At 45.8% G+C, this 15,675-nt stretch overlaps 1 protein-coding gene across 1 annotated transcript in view; it reads right to left on the bottom strand.

The window, feature by feature from the left end:
• Positions 1 to 15,675, bottom strand: part of LOC143997265 (NXPE family member 4-like) — a 91,318-nt gene that overhangs the window by 48,340 nt on the left and 27,303 nt on the right. Inside the window, exon 3 of the mRNA XM_077492804.1 lies at positions 2,773 to 2,991. Within this exon, the coding sequence (XP_077348930.1) occupies positions 2,773 to 2,991 (219 nt within the window). The remainder of the gene's footprint in view (positions 1 to 2,772; positions 2,992 to 15,675) is intronic.

The raw sequence follows: 15,675 nt of genomic DNA, 5'->3' as shown, positions 1-15,675 counted from the left end.
CTGTTGTGTCACTTGATCAGCTGTCATTGGCTGACAGCTGATCACGTGGTAAGGGGTCGGGATCGACCCCTTGCTCCAATCCGTGATCAGGCGAGTCTCATAGACACGCTGGTCACGTCAGTGCTCTCTATCACGGTGCTGGTGTCAAATCACTCTATCACAGTGCAGGTGTCATTGCTGTATGTCACGCTGCTAATGTCAGTGCTCTCTAGAGGTCAACCGAAAAAAAAAGGGCTAACTTGCGTTTGAAAGACCTCTGGGCAAATACCGCATCACATAAAATATTGAAACAACCGCTATTTTATTCCCTAGGGTCTCTGCTAAAAAAATATATATATATAATTTTTGGGGCTTCTGAGTGATTTTCTAGCAGAAAATACTGGATTTTTACTTGTAAGCAACAAGTGTCAGAAAAGATTTAGGGTCCTTTCACACGGGGCGGATCAGTTCTGATCCGCCCCGTGGATGTCCGTTTGCTCAGCGGGGATCACTCCGCTGATCCCCGCTGAGCAGGGAGATGACAGGTCTGTCTCCGCACACTGTGCAGGGACGGACCTGTCACAGCGCCGCTCTCCCCTATGGGAGATCGGATGACGACGGACCGCAGTGCCCGTCGTCACCCGATCCGATCCGCAGACGGATGGAAAAATAGCTTTTTCCTCCGTCACACTTTTTCGGATCGGAGCGGGTCGGATGTCAGCGGACATGTCACCGCTGACATCCGACGCTCCATAGAGCTCTATGGAGCACCCGTTCAGGTCCGCCTGAAAAACTGACAGGCGGGCCTGAACGGGACGTTAGTGTGAAAGGGGCCTAAGTCTTTAAAAATGGTTAAACTGAGAACTTCTACACACAGAGTTCAGCCCATTGAAGAAGAAACATTGTATCATTTTGTTCTTTCCTTGGCAGCCTGCCCAGAGAGCAGGAAAGTTCTTCACTGATGTCTTCAGGCAACTTACATTGACTTCTATTACAGAAGTCTTTCACAAGTCATAAGCATAATGAGCAATGTTTTTGCCTTTAAATTCATCGTAAAGAACGTTCGTACACGTTAACGAACCTAACGACAATTCGTATTTCGTAGAAACAGAACGGGATTTCGGACACGAAATTCGAAGTACGAATTAATTTTATTACGAATCGAAACGGAACAGAACAAAATGAATTTATTGACGGCGCCCATGTCTAGTTTAGATCAAAGCATGTGTTAGAATGGCCCAGTCAAAGCCAAAACCTAAATCCAATTGAGAATCTGTGGCAAGACTTGAACATTTCTGTTCACAGATGCTCTCCTTCCAATCTGATAGAGCTATTTTTCAAAGGAGAATGTGCAAAAATGTCACTCTCTAGATGTGCAAAGCTGGTAGAGACGTACCCAAAACTGCTGCGGAAGGCGGTTCTACAAAGTATTGACTCCGGTGGGCTGAATACAAATGCACGCCACACTTTTCACATATTTATTTGTAAAACATTTTGAAAACCATTTATCATTTTCCTTCCACTTCACAATCATGTGTCACTTTGTGTTGGTCTAGCACATAAAATCCCAATAAAATACATTTAGGTTTTTGGTTGTAACATGACAACATGTGGAAAATTTCAAGGGGCATGGATACTTTTTCAAGGCACTGTAAATAACTAAATTTTGTTTAGTTCCGGTTCTTTACCATTCATAAAATACATAATTTCATTATATTATATTCGCTATGTTATGTTAATTTGTTTTTGGATAATTGGTTATTTCTGTAGAGTGTCGATATTTGTTATACTGAATCACAAATCATGTTGAAATAATTTGTTATATCCACTATAATTTCTTACGTATTCGTTGGAATTCGATATTTATGTATGTATATTGATTCGTGATAATGATTCGTAGTTTGGAAAGTCGTTTGTTTATTGAATCTATGAACACACACAATGACAATATCTCTTCTCTGTTCAAAAACAATACAACACCATTCTCACTCAGTTCTCAGGAATGCACTTTGCCAGTAATCCAACCTCCAGCAAAAAATTAATCAGCTGATTGGACTGTAAGATTTACTTTGAGTTGACCTTTTGTTTCATTAGATCTTTAACGAATTACCGAATCATGTTGAATTCATTCGTTATATCCGCTATAATTTATTTCGCATTAGTTGAAATTCATTATTTTTTTATTCGGACATTCGGGTACAAGATGCAAAATTCGGCTGAATTTCGGTTTGTTACGAAACTAATTGCACATGTCTACTGTACATATGTAGTGCTTTTTTTCTCCTCCCTTCTAAGTCACTTTGTGTCTCTGCCCCCTACTAACCTCTGAGCACTGACCCTTGGTTCCTCTCCCCTACCTACCTCTGAGCACCGACCCTTGGTTCCACCCCCTACCCAGCTCCCAGTACGGCCCCTTTTAGAGAATATAGAGCCAAGTATCAATTTTTTAAGTAAGTCAGTATGTAAGCCAAGTAATTTGTATAGAATTTGGTAACTATAACAAGCACAGCAATAAAATAGATCTCCTGAAGCCAGCAGTAATAGACCCCCACCAGCAACAACAGATCTCTCAGCAGCCAACATCAATAGACTCTCCTGAAGCCAGCAACAGTAGATACGCCCTAAACAGTAGATCCCTTCCAGCAACAATTTTACCCCAGTAACATAAGATCCTCCACCAGCAACAATAGATTATTTACAAACTCAACTGAGAATGTGTCTAGGTACACCCTCAGCGTTTATCCTCAGCAAGATATGTAGATTTAAAAAACGTTTTATACTAGCAATACTTACTTTTCAACTTCATTTCAAAATAATTTACCAGCTGATGCATGGTTGAGTCCCCAAACATATAGAAGAACCTTCCCTTCATGCAAGCATTTAGTTGTTCAACTTCATGGTAGGTCTGCATGTTGCAAGTCTTCGGGTACCAGATATTGTTCATAACATATCCACTGGGGTATTCTAATTTCCCTCCCGGTTTGCATTTCTCTTTTGTCTCTAAACTTGAATCTGACAAAAATATAATATACATATTCGCATTAATAATTTCACCATTACTTGTGCATTGCATCACAGCTAATACATTAATTGTATAGCCATTCAATTATAGAGACCATTTGCATCTGTAATCATCTCAACAAAAAGTGACTAGAGCAAACCATGGCTATGTTATGCACTTATTTGCAACAAGCAGATAATAGTTTGCAAAAGTGTCAGATGATTGAGAGGGAAATTATAATTATTATTTTTTTTTTTTTTACATATGTACAATATTTGGTTTACAAATAATAATATGTATGTAGCACCCGTGTCCCCAACAGGGGCTACAAGTACATTTAGCTTTGCTGGTTTGCAGTTAATCTGGCTGATTTGTCATTTTAGTGATCGTTTGGGTTTTCGCCTAAGCCTGGTTTAGCTGTGGTTCCTCTCTTCTGTTAATAGGTGGCACTGTTACCTTTGGCATTAGTATGATGAGTTGCAATGAACTTAGGTTATGAATATGCATACTTTTCTCAGCCAATCAAACTGGCCGCTGAGCATGCCGGGAAATAGTATACATTTTTGGGAAGGTCAAGTGATCAGGGTCCACTCAGACTGAGGTATGGGACAAGGTTACAAGATTTTCAAAAGTAAATCCAGGGACCTTTGTTTTTTTTTTTTGTTTTGTTTTTTTACAAAAGTTAAACTATTGTATAATATAAGAATATTTTCCTCAAATTACAGTATATATGAAGATAAAAAAAGATACTTAGAATTTTTTGGGATATGACTATCAAATATTAAGAAGATAAGATAGAGAAAAACTTTTCAATGCATATTTTGTATTTTATTCTTACAGTACTAAAGAATTTTGGTTTAACAATAATAAAAATTAACAATTCAGAATAGTAAAAGATTGCATGGTAGCAACACAAAGGATACCTTCTAACATAAATAATCAAATAATAATATCTAATAGTGCGATGTACAGAGTGCAGAGTTCAGGGGTGTGCAATGTACAGAGTTCAGGGGTGCATGATGTACAGAGTTCAGGGGTGCACAATGTACAGAGTGCAGAGTTCAGGGGTGCACAATGTACAGAGTGCAGAGTTCAGGGGTGCACGATGTACAGAGTGCAGAGCTCAGGGGTGCACAACGTTACAGAGTGTAGAGTTCAGGGGTGAGCTATGCACAGAGTTAAAGCATGCGTGACATTAAGAGTGCAGAGTTCAAGGGTGCACTATATACAGAGTTTAGGAGTGCGCTACGTATAATAGTGCACTGCGTATACAGTGCAGAGATCAGCAATGTGCTACGTACACAGTGCAGAGATCAGAAATGCGCTATGTACACAGTAGAGAGATCAAATGCACTACATACACAGTTCAGAGATCAGCAGTGCGCTATGTACACTGTGCAGAGATTAGGAATGTGGTACGTACACAGTGCAGAGATGAGGAATGCGCTACATACACAGTACAGAGATCAGGAGTGCGCTACGTACACAGTTCATAGATCAGTATTGTGCTATGTACACAGCTCAGAGATCAGGAATGCTCTATGTACTCAGTGTAGAGATCATGAGTGTGCTACTTACACAGTGCAGAGTTCAGGAGCAAGCTATGTACACAGTGCTGAGTTCAGAGCATTCAGGCATGCAAAACATAGAGTGCGGAGTTGCAACTTAGCTGATTATCTTGAAAAGATTGCATTTGGTGATGGTACTGACCACCAAACTCAATACAGGGTATCATTAATACTAACATGACAAGAGAGAGATAGTACAGAGAGAAAGTTCACATTACTTTTATTAAGATTCAGGGCTCTTGCATACAGGTGGCTGAGCCTATTCAGTGTAATTGCAGCCCATGTGCAATGTATAGCCCGTGACTGACATGAATAGTTGTACGCAGCTGTACTCATGTTTATGATCACTGTATATAGTAATACAGCAGCGCACAACTATTTATGTCAGTTATGGGCTATACATTGCACATGGGCTGCAATTAAACTGAATAGGCTCAGCCACCTGTGTGCAAGAGCCCTGAATCTTAATAAAAGTAATGTGAACTTTCTCTCTGTACTATCTCTCAACTATTTATGTCAGTTACGCGCTTTAAACTGCACCTGCAATAAAATTGAATGGGCTCAGCCACCTGTGTGCAAAAGCCCTGGCCTGATGGCCTGGATGGAGGGAAAGGTGGTTGGATGGAGGGAGAGATGATTAGATGGAGGGAGGAATGGATGGATGGGAGGGAGGGATAGATGGGTGGATGGAACAAGGGATGGTTGGAGGGAGGGATGGATGGATTGAGGGATAAATAGATGTTTGGAGGGATGGTTAGATGGATGGAACAAGAGATGGTTGGTTGGATGGATAGAGAAAGGGATGGTTGGATGGACAAGGGAGGGATGAATGGAGGGAGGGATGGATAGAGAAATGGTTGGTGGGAGGAATGTTGGATGGATGGAGGGAGGGATGGATGGTTAGATATGGGGGTCGATGAAGGGAGAGAGGGTTGGATGGATGGGAAGGGATGGATGGAGGGAGGGATGGTTAAATGGAGGGAGGGATGGATGGAGGATAGAGGGAGGGATTGATGGAGGATGGATGGTGGGAGGGAGGGATGGTTGGATAGAGTGAGGGAGGGATGGTTGGATAGAGGGAGGGATAGAGGGACTGTTATATAGATGGATGTAGGGAGGGATGATTAAATGGAGGGAGGGATGGATGGAGGATAGAGGGAGGGATTGATGGAGGATGGATGGTGGGAGGGAGGGATGGTTGGATAGAGTGAGGGAGGGATGGTTGGATAGAGGGAGGGATAGAGGGACTGTTATATAGATGGATGTAGGGAGGGATGGATGGAGGGATGGATGGGGGGGTGGAGGGAGGGATGGATGGAGATATGGATGGAGGAAGGGATGGAGGGGGGGATGAATGGATTGCGGGAGGGAGGAAAGGATGGAGGGATGGAAAGAGGGATAGAGGGAAAGATGAATGGATGGAAGGAGTAATGGATGGGGGATGGAGGGATGCATGAAGAGAGGAATGTATGGAGGGATGGATGGAGGGAGCAATGGAGGGAGGGAGGGAAAGAGGGAAGGAAGGAGGGATGGATGGGGGGATGGATGAATGGAGGGAGGGATAAAACACACAGATAGGCTGTCCTGGTGCTGCTCTTCTAACTTTCTGTATCACACACTGTGAAAACAGCCTTTGCTCTATCATTGCTGACAGAAGCTGTTTATTTAGACTCATGGGCGCACTGTAGAGCCTGAGAAATGATCCGTCTACCTCTTGTAATCCATCTTCCATAGCAGGCTGTGTTTTCTCCACTTCTCTCTTGTCCCCCCTCCTATTGATCTGCTGTCGCCTCCTCCTGATACAGCTTAGCTTTGAAGTCAAATCAGGCGGGCTGAGGAAGGCGGTGTGTACAATGCTTTCTCATGGGCTGAGGAAGCAGCAGAGAGGCTGTATATCAACCCGCCTCTGAAATCAGGCTGCTGGGTCTAACTAAAGATAACCGGCCTATGTGGCTGGAGCAGCTGTATCCCTCCACAGGAAAAAAAAGTCCCCAGCCTTCTGGCATCAATAGATGATGTGCAGGTATAAATAAATAAAATAGTGACATAAGTAAGTAGTAGCACCTGAATTTTGGGGGTGCTATGAGGGTGCTCAAAGAATTTTTGAGGGTGCTTCTGCACTCCCAAGCGCCTACCTAATGCTGCCCCTACTGGGGACAAAACCAGGACAGATTTGGTCCGGGGACAGTGTCCTAAATTTGGGGATTGTCCCCAGAAACTGGGGATGTGTGGTCAACCTAGTATGGCGTGAATGTGTGAAGAACAGCTGCTGCTGGGTATGACTGAAGCCTAAGGCCTAGCCATGGGCTCAATGCTCTGCAAGGGAGAGCCTGCTCACTACCTGGAGGCATGAAGGAAAGGATGGAGGCCATGGAGAGGCTGGGAAAGCTTCGAGGTGGAATCATTCAGAGAATTCCTGCACCTTCTTGTTTTTTTTCAGTTGCTATAGGAGACAGTTGTTGCTGCAAAAGTACAGATCGCTAGTTACAGATTAAAGGCTCTTTTTTTTTTTTTTACTGCTGTCTACCTTTCTGAATGTTTGTCTAAAGAGCCTGCTAGTCTTCTAATCTGCTGCTTTATTTGACTAAGGATGTCCTCTGCACTACCACACTCTCACCTGAAATGTTTTCTAGTAATAAACTCCTTTTTCTCCTCTGGAGGTAAGGGGGCGCTACATTTATTACAAGGCAAACACATGAAACAGGGTTCCCAGTGAGAGTTCAGCAAAACCTGTTTTTTTTCAGACACTCTGTATAATAATTTGCCAGTGAGCCTGCATTTACAATCATTCTGTGAAAATGAATAATTGAAAGAGAGTTTTCTCTTCTGAATGAATGTTCTCTTATTATGGGTAGTAGGGAAAGAATATTGCATTCGGGCCACTAGATGTAACTGAGAAACATAGAGGGCATTAGAAAATTAATGTAACCAATAAATGTAAATGGTTACATTTATTTGCCAATTCCCTCCAGCATTCTCTACAATTGTTATACAGTATCTCTTGTTACAAAGACATGTATTTCCTATGCTCCTAAGCTCCATCTAGAGCAGGCATGTCCAAAGTCCGGCCCGCTGGCCAATCGCGGTCCGGTTTTGAACGGCCCGCCTGTTTATTTAAACATATACATCTTTTGTGGCCCCCGGCGATCTCTCAGTGCTGGGGTCACAAAAGATATATAGTCCGGCTGCCTCGAAGGGAGGAGGCGGGACGAGTGCCTTGCACACAGGAGAAGAATTTCCTGTTTACACGGCAGCTGTAATAAGTGCCATCTCTGCCATTGGACGACTGTTCTGTCCATCAGAGGAGGCGGGACTTTCTCTTAAAGAGGCCGTTGTGTAAACAGGAAATTCTCCTGTAGGATGTCTTTGGCGCTCGTCCTGCCCTCCATGGCTGCACTGATGGTAATTTGTGGCTGCATTCCTGGCAATTGCAATTGTGGGGCTGCATTCCTGGCAATAGTGAGTGAATTCCTAGCAATGGTGGGTGCATTCCTGGCAATGGTGGGGCTGCATTCCTGGCAATGGTGGAGCTGCATTCCTGGCAATGGTGGGTGCACTCCTGGCAATGGTGGGGGTGCATTCCTGGCAATGGTGGGGCTGCATTCCTGGCAATGGTGGAGGTGCATTCCTGGCAATGGTGGGGCTGCATTCCCGGCAATGGTGGGGCTACATTCCTGCCAATGGTGGGGCTGCATTCCTTGCAATGGTGGGGCTGCATTCCTGGCAATGGTGAGTGCATTCCTGGCAATGGTGGGGCTGCATTCCGGGCAATGGTGGGGCTGCATTCCCGGCAATGGTGAGTGCATTCATGGCAATGGTGGGCGCTGCGTTCCTGGCAATGGTGGACACTGCGTTCCTGGCAATTGTGGGTCTGCAGATGGGCACTGACCCTTATTTTGCTTCACAGTTCTGTATTTAAAATAAAAAAACATTTTTCCTGAAGCTTCCCTCTTAAAGGGAAGGTGTGTGTTATACGCCAATAAATACGGTGTATCCAAATAACACGCCTGAGCTCATTTCTTCACCACACACAGCCACAAAGGCAAGAAAATTCTTGTTGGGCAGTGTATTAGTGCTCGGACGAACACACCGAATTTTGATGGTTCAAAGAATGTCAGGAAAAATGGTCGGCCCTCACGCATGTTCAGTTCATCAAATCTGGCCCTCTTTGAAAAAAGTTTGGACATCCCTGATCTAGAGACTATAATGTGGCATTTTACTACTGCTCATAATAAAAGAACATTAGTTCATAAAGAAACTAACCTAAAGATCATTAATTTTGAGCACAGAAATTATGTATGTGCAGATTCTCTGCTATGCATTTTTTTAATGAATAGACCCCTTAGCCTCTAATTGCCTCTCTGGAGATAGCCATCTGAAGGGAGGAGGAGAGAGTGGGATGGGTCACTGCTCTTGTAACTCAGTATTTAAATTTCAGCTTGAGCTACTGTGGTGTGTAAACAACTGTCTTTTTCAGCAGAGTATATAAGGGAAGCAGAAAACATTATGCTCTACATGCTCCATAATATTCATCTGCAATATATAGCTGTCTAAAAATATATTTAAAAAAGAAAAAAAAATCACCATAATAAAGAAAGAAAATATATATTAAATAAAAACACATGAAGGATATATAACAATATGATAGTGTTTACAAGTAAATGAAATAAGGACCAATCAGAGTCAAACCTGCCTTTGAAATATGGATGTGATTGGTGATGTCCTCTGCACTACCACACTCTCACCTGAAATGTTTTCTGTTCTGAGTAATAAACTCCTTTTTCTCCTCTGGAGGTCAGGGGGCGCTACATTTATTACAAGGCAAACACATGAAACAGGGTTCCCAGTGAGAGTTCAGCAAAACCAGTTTTTTTTCAGACACTCTGTATAATAATTTGCCAGTGAGCCTGCATTTACAATCATTCTGTGAAAATGAATAATTGAAAGAGAGTTTTCTCTTCTGAATGAATGTTCTCTTATTATGGGTAGTAGGGAAAGAATATTGCATTCGGGCCACTAGATGTAACTGAGAAACATAGAGGGCATTAGAAAATTAATTAGTGATGGCCGAACGGTTCGCCCGGCGGTCGTTTCGCGGCGAATTTCCGACTTTCGCCGTCCGCGGGTTCGAACGCCTTTTTCCGTCGTTCGCCCCGGCGGACTTACGTGTTTAATGTATACAAGAACTTTAACCTTTCGTGACACGTTTATCATGTGTTACAGGACAACCAATTGAGACATGACAGCTCATGGACACTTGGACATTCCCCCTAACCTATAAATACACCCGATCCGGTGGCCATTTTACATTCTTTCTTCTGTCACTGTAGGGAAAGGATCCTGTGTGGAGTAGGGACAGAGAAAACGCTAGCTATTTGGTACACAAAAGTTCTTTTCAGGACTGGTATAGGTGTTAGGTCAGCAGCCTGAGTTTCTTTTGTCAGTTTAGATAAAGGGACAGAGCGCTGTATGCTGCTATTTTAGGGACAGCTCAGCCAGATTAGTCTTTCTTCATCATCATCATCATCATCATCATTAGCTGTTACTATCAGGTCCACAAAAGAGCTGTTCCAGCTAATCGTTCCAGCCTACTCTTTTTTGCCAATTTGTATAGGGACAGGCAGGAAGCAGTGTGTCAGGCAGTGAGGATAATTTTAAAGACTTGCTGTTACTATTAGTTCCACAAAGGTTCTTTTCAGGACTGGTATCAGTGGTACGGTAATAGGCTTGTACACGTATAATATTCTTTCTTCCAAATATAGAAAGAATATTATACTTGACTGCTGCCCTTCTGCTGCAGTCTGCTAATCATTCACAACTCACTTGTTCCACAAAGCTCTTTATCAGGACTGGTAACTTGGTCTGTCTAGGGTGCTACGGTACATAGGCTTGGGTGCGGTACAGTCTGCTGTTCTGTAAGGACCGCTATCGGTCCACAATACATAGGGTTGCCGTGCACTACTGCTGACCGCTGCCCTATACTGCAGCAGTCCTTCAGCGGTATAGGGACTGACGCACAGTCTGCTAAACACTAATACACAACCTGCTTGGTCCACAAAAGTTCTTATAAGGACTGGTAACTTGGTATAGGGTGCTACGGTACATAGGCCTGAGTGCAGTACAGTCTGCTGTTCTGTAAGGACCGCTATCGGTCCACAATACATAGGGTTGCCGTGCACTACTGCTGACCGCTGCCCTATACTGCAGCAGTCCTTCATTGGTATAGGGACTGACGTACAGTCTGCTAATCACTAACACACAACCTGCTTGGTCCACAAAAGTTCTTATAAGGACTGGTAACTTGGTATAGGGTGCTACGGTACATAGGCCTGAGTGCAGTACAGTCTGCTGTTCTGTAAGGACCGCTATCGGTCCACAATACATAGGGTTGCCGTGCACTACTGCTGACCGCTGCCCTATACTGCAGCAGTCCTTCATTGGTATAGGGACTGACGTACAGTCTGCTAATCACTAACACACAACCTGCTTGGTCCACAAAAGTTCTTATAAGGACTGGTAACTTGGTATAGGGTGCTACGGTACATAGGCCTGAGTGCGTTACAGTCTGCTGTTCTGTAAGGACCGCTATCGGTCCACAATACATAGGGTTGCCGTGCACTACTGCTGACCGCTGCCCTATACTGCAGCAGTCCTTCAGCGGTATAGGGACTGACGCACAGTCTGCTAAACACTAACACACAACCTGCTTGGTCCACAAAAGTTTTTATAAGGACTGGTAACTTGGTATAGGGTGCTACGGTACATAGGCCTGAGTGCAGTACAGTCTGCTGTTCTGTAAGGACCGCTATCGGTCCACAATACATAGGGTTGCCGTGCACTACTGCTGACCGCTGCCCTATACTGCAGCAGTCCTTCATTGGTATAGGGACTGACGTACAGTCTGCTAATCACTAACACACAACCTGCTTGGTCCACAAAAGTTCTTATAAGGACTGGTAACTTGGTATAGGGTGCTACGGTACATAGGCCTGAGTGCGTTACAGTCTGCTGTTCTGTAAGGACCGCTATCGGTCCACAATACATAGGGTTGCCGTGCACTACTGCTGACCGCTGCCCTATACTGCAGCAGTCCTTCATTGGTATAGGGACTGACGTACAGTCTGCTAATCACTAACACACAACCTGCTTGTTCCACAAAAGTTCTTATAAGGACTGGTAACTTGGTATAGGGTGCTACGGTACATAGGCTTGAGTGCGGTACAGTCTGCTGTTCTGTAAGGACCGCTATCGGTCCACAATAGATAGGGTTGACGTGCACCACTGCTGACCGCTGCCCTATACTGCAGCAGTCCTTCAGCGGTATAGGGACTGACGTACAGTCTGCTAAACACTAATACACAACCTGCTTGGTCCACAAAAGTTCTTATAAGGACTGGTAACTTGGTATAGGGTGCTACGGTACATAGGCTTGAGTGCGGTACAGTCTGCTGTTCTGTAAGGACCGCTATCGGTCCACAATAGATAGGGTTGACGTGCACCACTGCTGACCGCTGCCCTATACTGCAGCAGTCCTTCAGCGGTATAGGGACTGACGTACAGTCTGCTAAACACTAATACACAACCTGCTTGGTCCACAAAAGTTCTTATAAGGACTGGTAACTTGGTATAGGGTGCTACGGTACATAGGCTTGAGTGCGGTACAGTCTGCTGTTCTGTAAGGACCGCTATCGGTCCACAATAGATAGGGTTGACGTGCACCACTGCTGACCGCTGCCCTATACTGCAGCAGTCCTTCAGCGGTATAGGGACTGACGTACAGTCTGCTAAACACTAATACACAACCTGCTTGGTCCACAAAAGTTCTTATAAGGACTGGTAACTTGGTATAGGGTGCTACGGTACATAGGCTTGAGTGCGGTACAGTCTGCTGTTCTGTAAGGACCGCTATCGGTCCACAATAGATAGGGTTGACGTGCACCACTGCTGACCGCTCACCTATACTGCAGCAGTCCTTCAGCGGTATAGGGACTGACGTACAGTCTGCTAATCACTAACACACAACCTGCTTGTTCCACAAAAGTTCTTATAAGGACTGGTAACTTGGTATAGGGTGCTACGGTACATAGGCTTGAGTGCGGTACAGTCTGCTGTTCTGTAAGGACCGCTATCGGTCCACAATAGATAGGGTTGACGTGCACCACTGCTGACCGCTGCCCTATACTGCAGCAGTCCTTCAGCGGTATAGGGACTGACGTACAGTCTGCTAAACACTAATACACAACCTGCTTGGTCCACAAAAGTTCTTATAAGGACTGGTAACTTGGTATAGGGTGCTACGGTACATAGGCTTGAGTGCGGTACAGTCTGCTGTTCTGTAAGGACCGCTATCGGTCCACAATAGATAGGGTTGACGTGCACCACTGCTGACCGCTGCCCTATACTGCAGCAGTCCTTCAGCGGTATAGGGACTGACGTACAGTCTGCTAAACACTAATACACAACCTGCTTGGTCCACAAAAGTTCTTATAAGGACTGGTAACTTGGTATAGGGTGCTACGGTACATAGGCTTGAGTGCGGTACAGTCTGCTGTTCTGTAAGGACCGCTATCGGTCCACAATAGATAGGGTTGACGTGCACCACTGCTGACCGCTCACCTATACTGCAGCAGTCCTTCAGCGGTATAGGGACTAAGAGTTTTGTCACAGGGTCATTTAAAAAATGACATGCAGAGGAAGAGGCAGGCCCTTCCGCAGGGGTGGTAGGGGTAGGGCAGGAGCAACAGGCTTGAGCCAAAGTGGGAAGTTGCAGAAGGTGCGTTCAATTACTTTAAAGGATGCACCAGACTTGGTTGAGTGGCTCGCTCAGCCTTACTCTTCTGCACCCTCCTCATCCTCTCGATCTGCACCCTCTTCTTCACTCTCTGCTATGTGCACCCCCAAAGACACTACCACCAACAACACGACCACCACCACCACCACCACATACCTTCCGCTTGAGTCACTGGAATTATTTTCCGATCCATATCAAGAGGACATTTCTGATGCGCAGCCACTCTTGGTATTGGATCAGGAAGAGGAGGTAGCAACAAGCGCTACTCAGCAGTCTGACGCCAGTACCCAGATCAGCCCAAGGAGGAGGTTGGTCCCCGGTGTTGCTGCCTACTCTACTTATAGCGGTGGGGAAGGTGACGTTGATGATGACGTGTCTAGTGATGTCACGTGGGTGCCCACAAGAGAGGAAGAGGAGGGGAGTTCAGAGGGAGATATGGACCAGCAGATAGGGAGGAGAAGCAGCAATGACTTACATTGCACAGCAGGGACAAAGCAGACTGCAAATGTATCAGGAGCGAGTCATCGACCATGTACGGTCACATCTGGCGCTCCCAGGACACCGGCACATGGCTCCGCAGTGTGGGCTTTTTTTAACGTGTCCGCTGCTGACAATAGCGTTGCCATCTGCAATCTTTGCAGTCAACGCGTTAGTCGCGGTAAGCCCAATACTCACCTAGGGACGACCGCCTTAAGAAGGCACATGAGCAGCCATCACCGAGCCCAGTGGGAGCAACGGAACACACAAAGCCACACTGCAGGCTCTCACCGTCCAGCCTCGTCTTCTACTTCTCCTTCTCCTCTCTCCTCACAATTGTCCTCCACTCCACCTTCCATCACGCCAAGCTCACATTTTTCTGCAAAAAGGCAGGCTTCCGTGGGCCTAATGTTTGAGCGTAAAAAAATGATGACGCCGGATAACCCTCTTGCCCAACGGTTGGCGGCTGGCTTGTCAGAACTCATAGCCCGCCAACTACTGCCATATAAACTGGTGGACTCGGAGGCCTTTCGCAAATTTGTGGCCATTGGAACACCACAATGGAAGGTCCCAGGAAGGAAGTATTTCTCAGAGAAGGGCATCCCAGAGCTATATGGCCATGTTCAGCGGCAAGTGAATGTATCTCTGGCACACAGTGTCGGTGCCAAGATACATCTGACCACAGACACGTGGTCTAGCAAACACGGGCAGGGAAGGTATATCAGTTTTACTGCCCACTGGGTGAACCTTCTGACGGCCGTCAAGCATGTAACCCGTGGCACCCGTGTAGATTTGGTTTTACCGCCACGGATTGCATGCAGGCCTGACTCTTCTTCTCCTCCTCCTACTCCATCCTCCTCCCTCTCCTCCTCAGCTGCCTCCTCCTTTTCCGCTGCTAGCGTCTCTTCCACTGCACCGCCCAAGCTCCCCAGAACCTATTCCACATGCCAGGTGAGACGTTGCCATGCCGTGCTGCGTCTGTTGTGCCTGGAAGCAAAGAGCCACACTGGCCCGGCACTCCTTTCAGCTTTGCGTTCACAGGCAGATGAGTGGCTAACACCGCTCAATTTGACAGTTGGTAAAGTGGTGTGTGACAACGGTGCCAATCTGCTTAGCGCATTGAAACAGGGCAAAATCACGCACGTGCCGTGCATGGCACACGTCTTAAACTTGGTCGTGCAGCGATTCCTTGTCAAATACCCTGGGGTCCAGGACATCTTGCGGCAGGCAAGGAAAATCTCGGCCCATTTCAGAAGATCTTACACGGCCATGGCTCGCCTTGCTGACATTCAGCGGCGACACCATCTGCCGGTCAGACGTCTTATTTGCGATTGCCCGACGCGATGGAACTCAACCTTCTATATGCTTGATAGGCTGCTCCAGCAGAAACGTGCAGTTAACGTCTACCTGTATGAACTCTGCGAAAGAAACGGTTCTGGGGAGCTGGGTTTTTTTTCACCGCGCCAGTGGCTGCTCATGCGCGACACATGCAGACTTCTGCGGCCATTTGAGGAGATCACCAAACTGGTCAGTCGCAGCCATGGCGCCATCAGTGACATGGTACCTTATGCCTTCTTTCTGGAGCGTGCATTGCGTCGTGTCATTGATCAGGCTGTGGAGGAGCAGGAGCGGGAAGATGAGGAAGTCGCAATGCTGGATGAATTCCCAGGGGGGGCTACTCTATCTGAGACAAGTCAACAACAGGAGTCTGATGAGGAGTCAGAGGAGGATGGTGCCGGGGCGGATGAGCAGGAGCAAGAAGAGCATGCTTTAAACCTTTCTGGGATCCCTGTTGTGCGAGGATGGGGAGAGGAGAATGAAGAGGACGACATTATCCTGGATGATGAGCAGGAGCCAGG

The sequence above is a fragment of the Lithobates pipiens genome, unplaced genomic scaffold (assembly GCF_037356315.1).
Source record: "Lithobates pipiens isolate NorthernLeopardFrog02 unplaced genomic scaffold, aLitPip1_a1.2 Scaffold_19, whole genome shotgun sequence".
NCBI classification, from domain to species: Eukaryota; Metazoa; Chordata; class Amphibia; order Anura; family Ranidae; genus Lithobates; species Lithobates pipiens.
The sequence above is the reverse complement of the archived record's forward strand: the minus strand, read 5'-3'. Positions and strand labels throughout refer to the sequence as shown.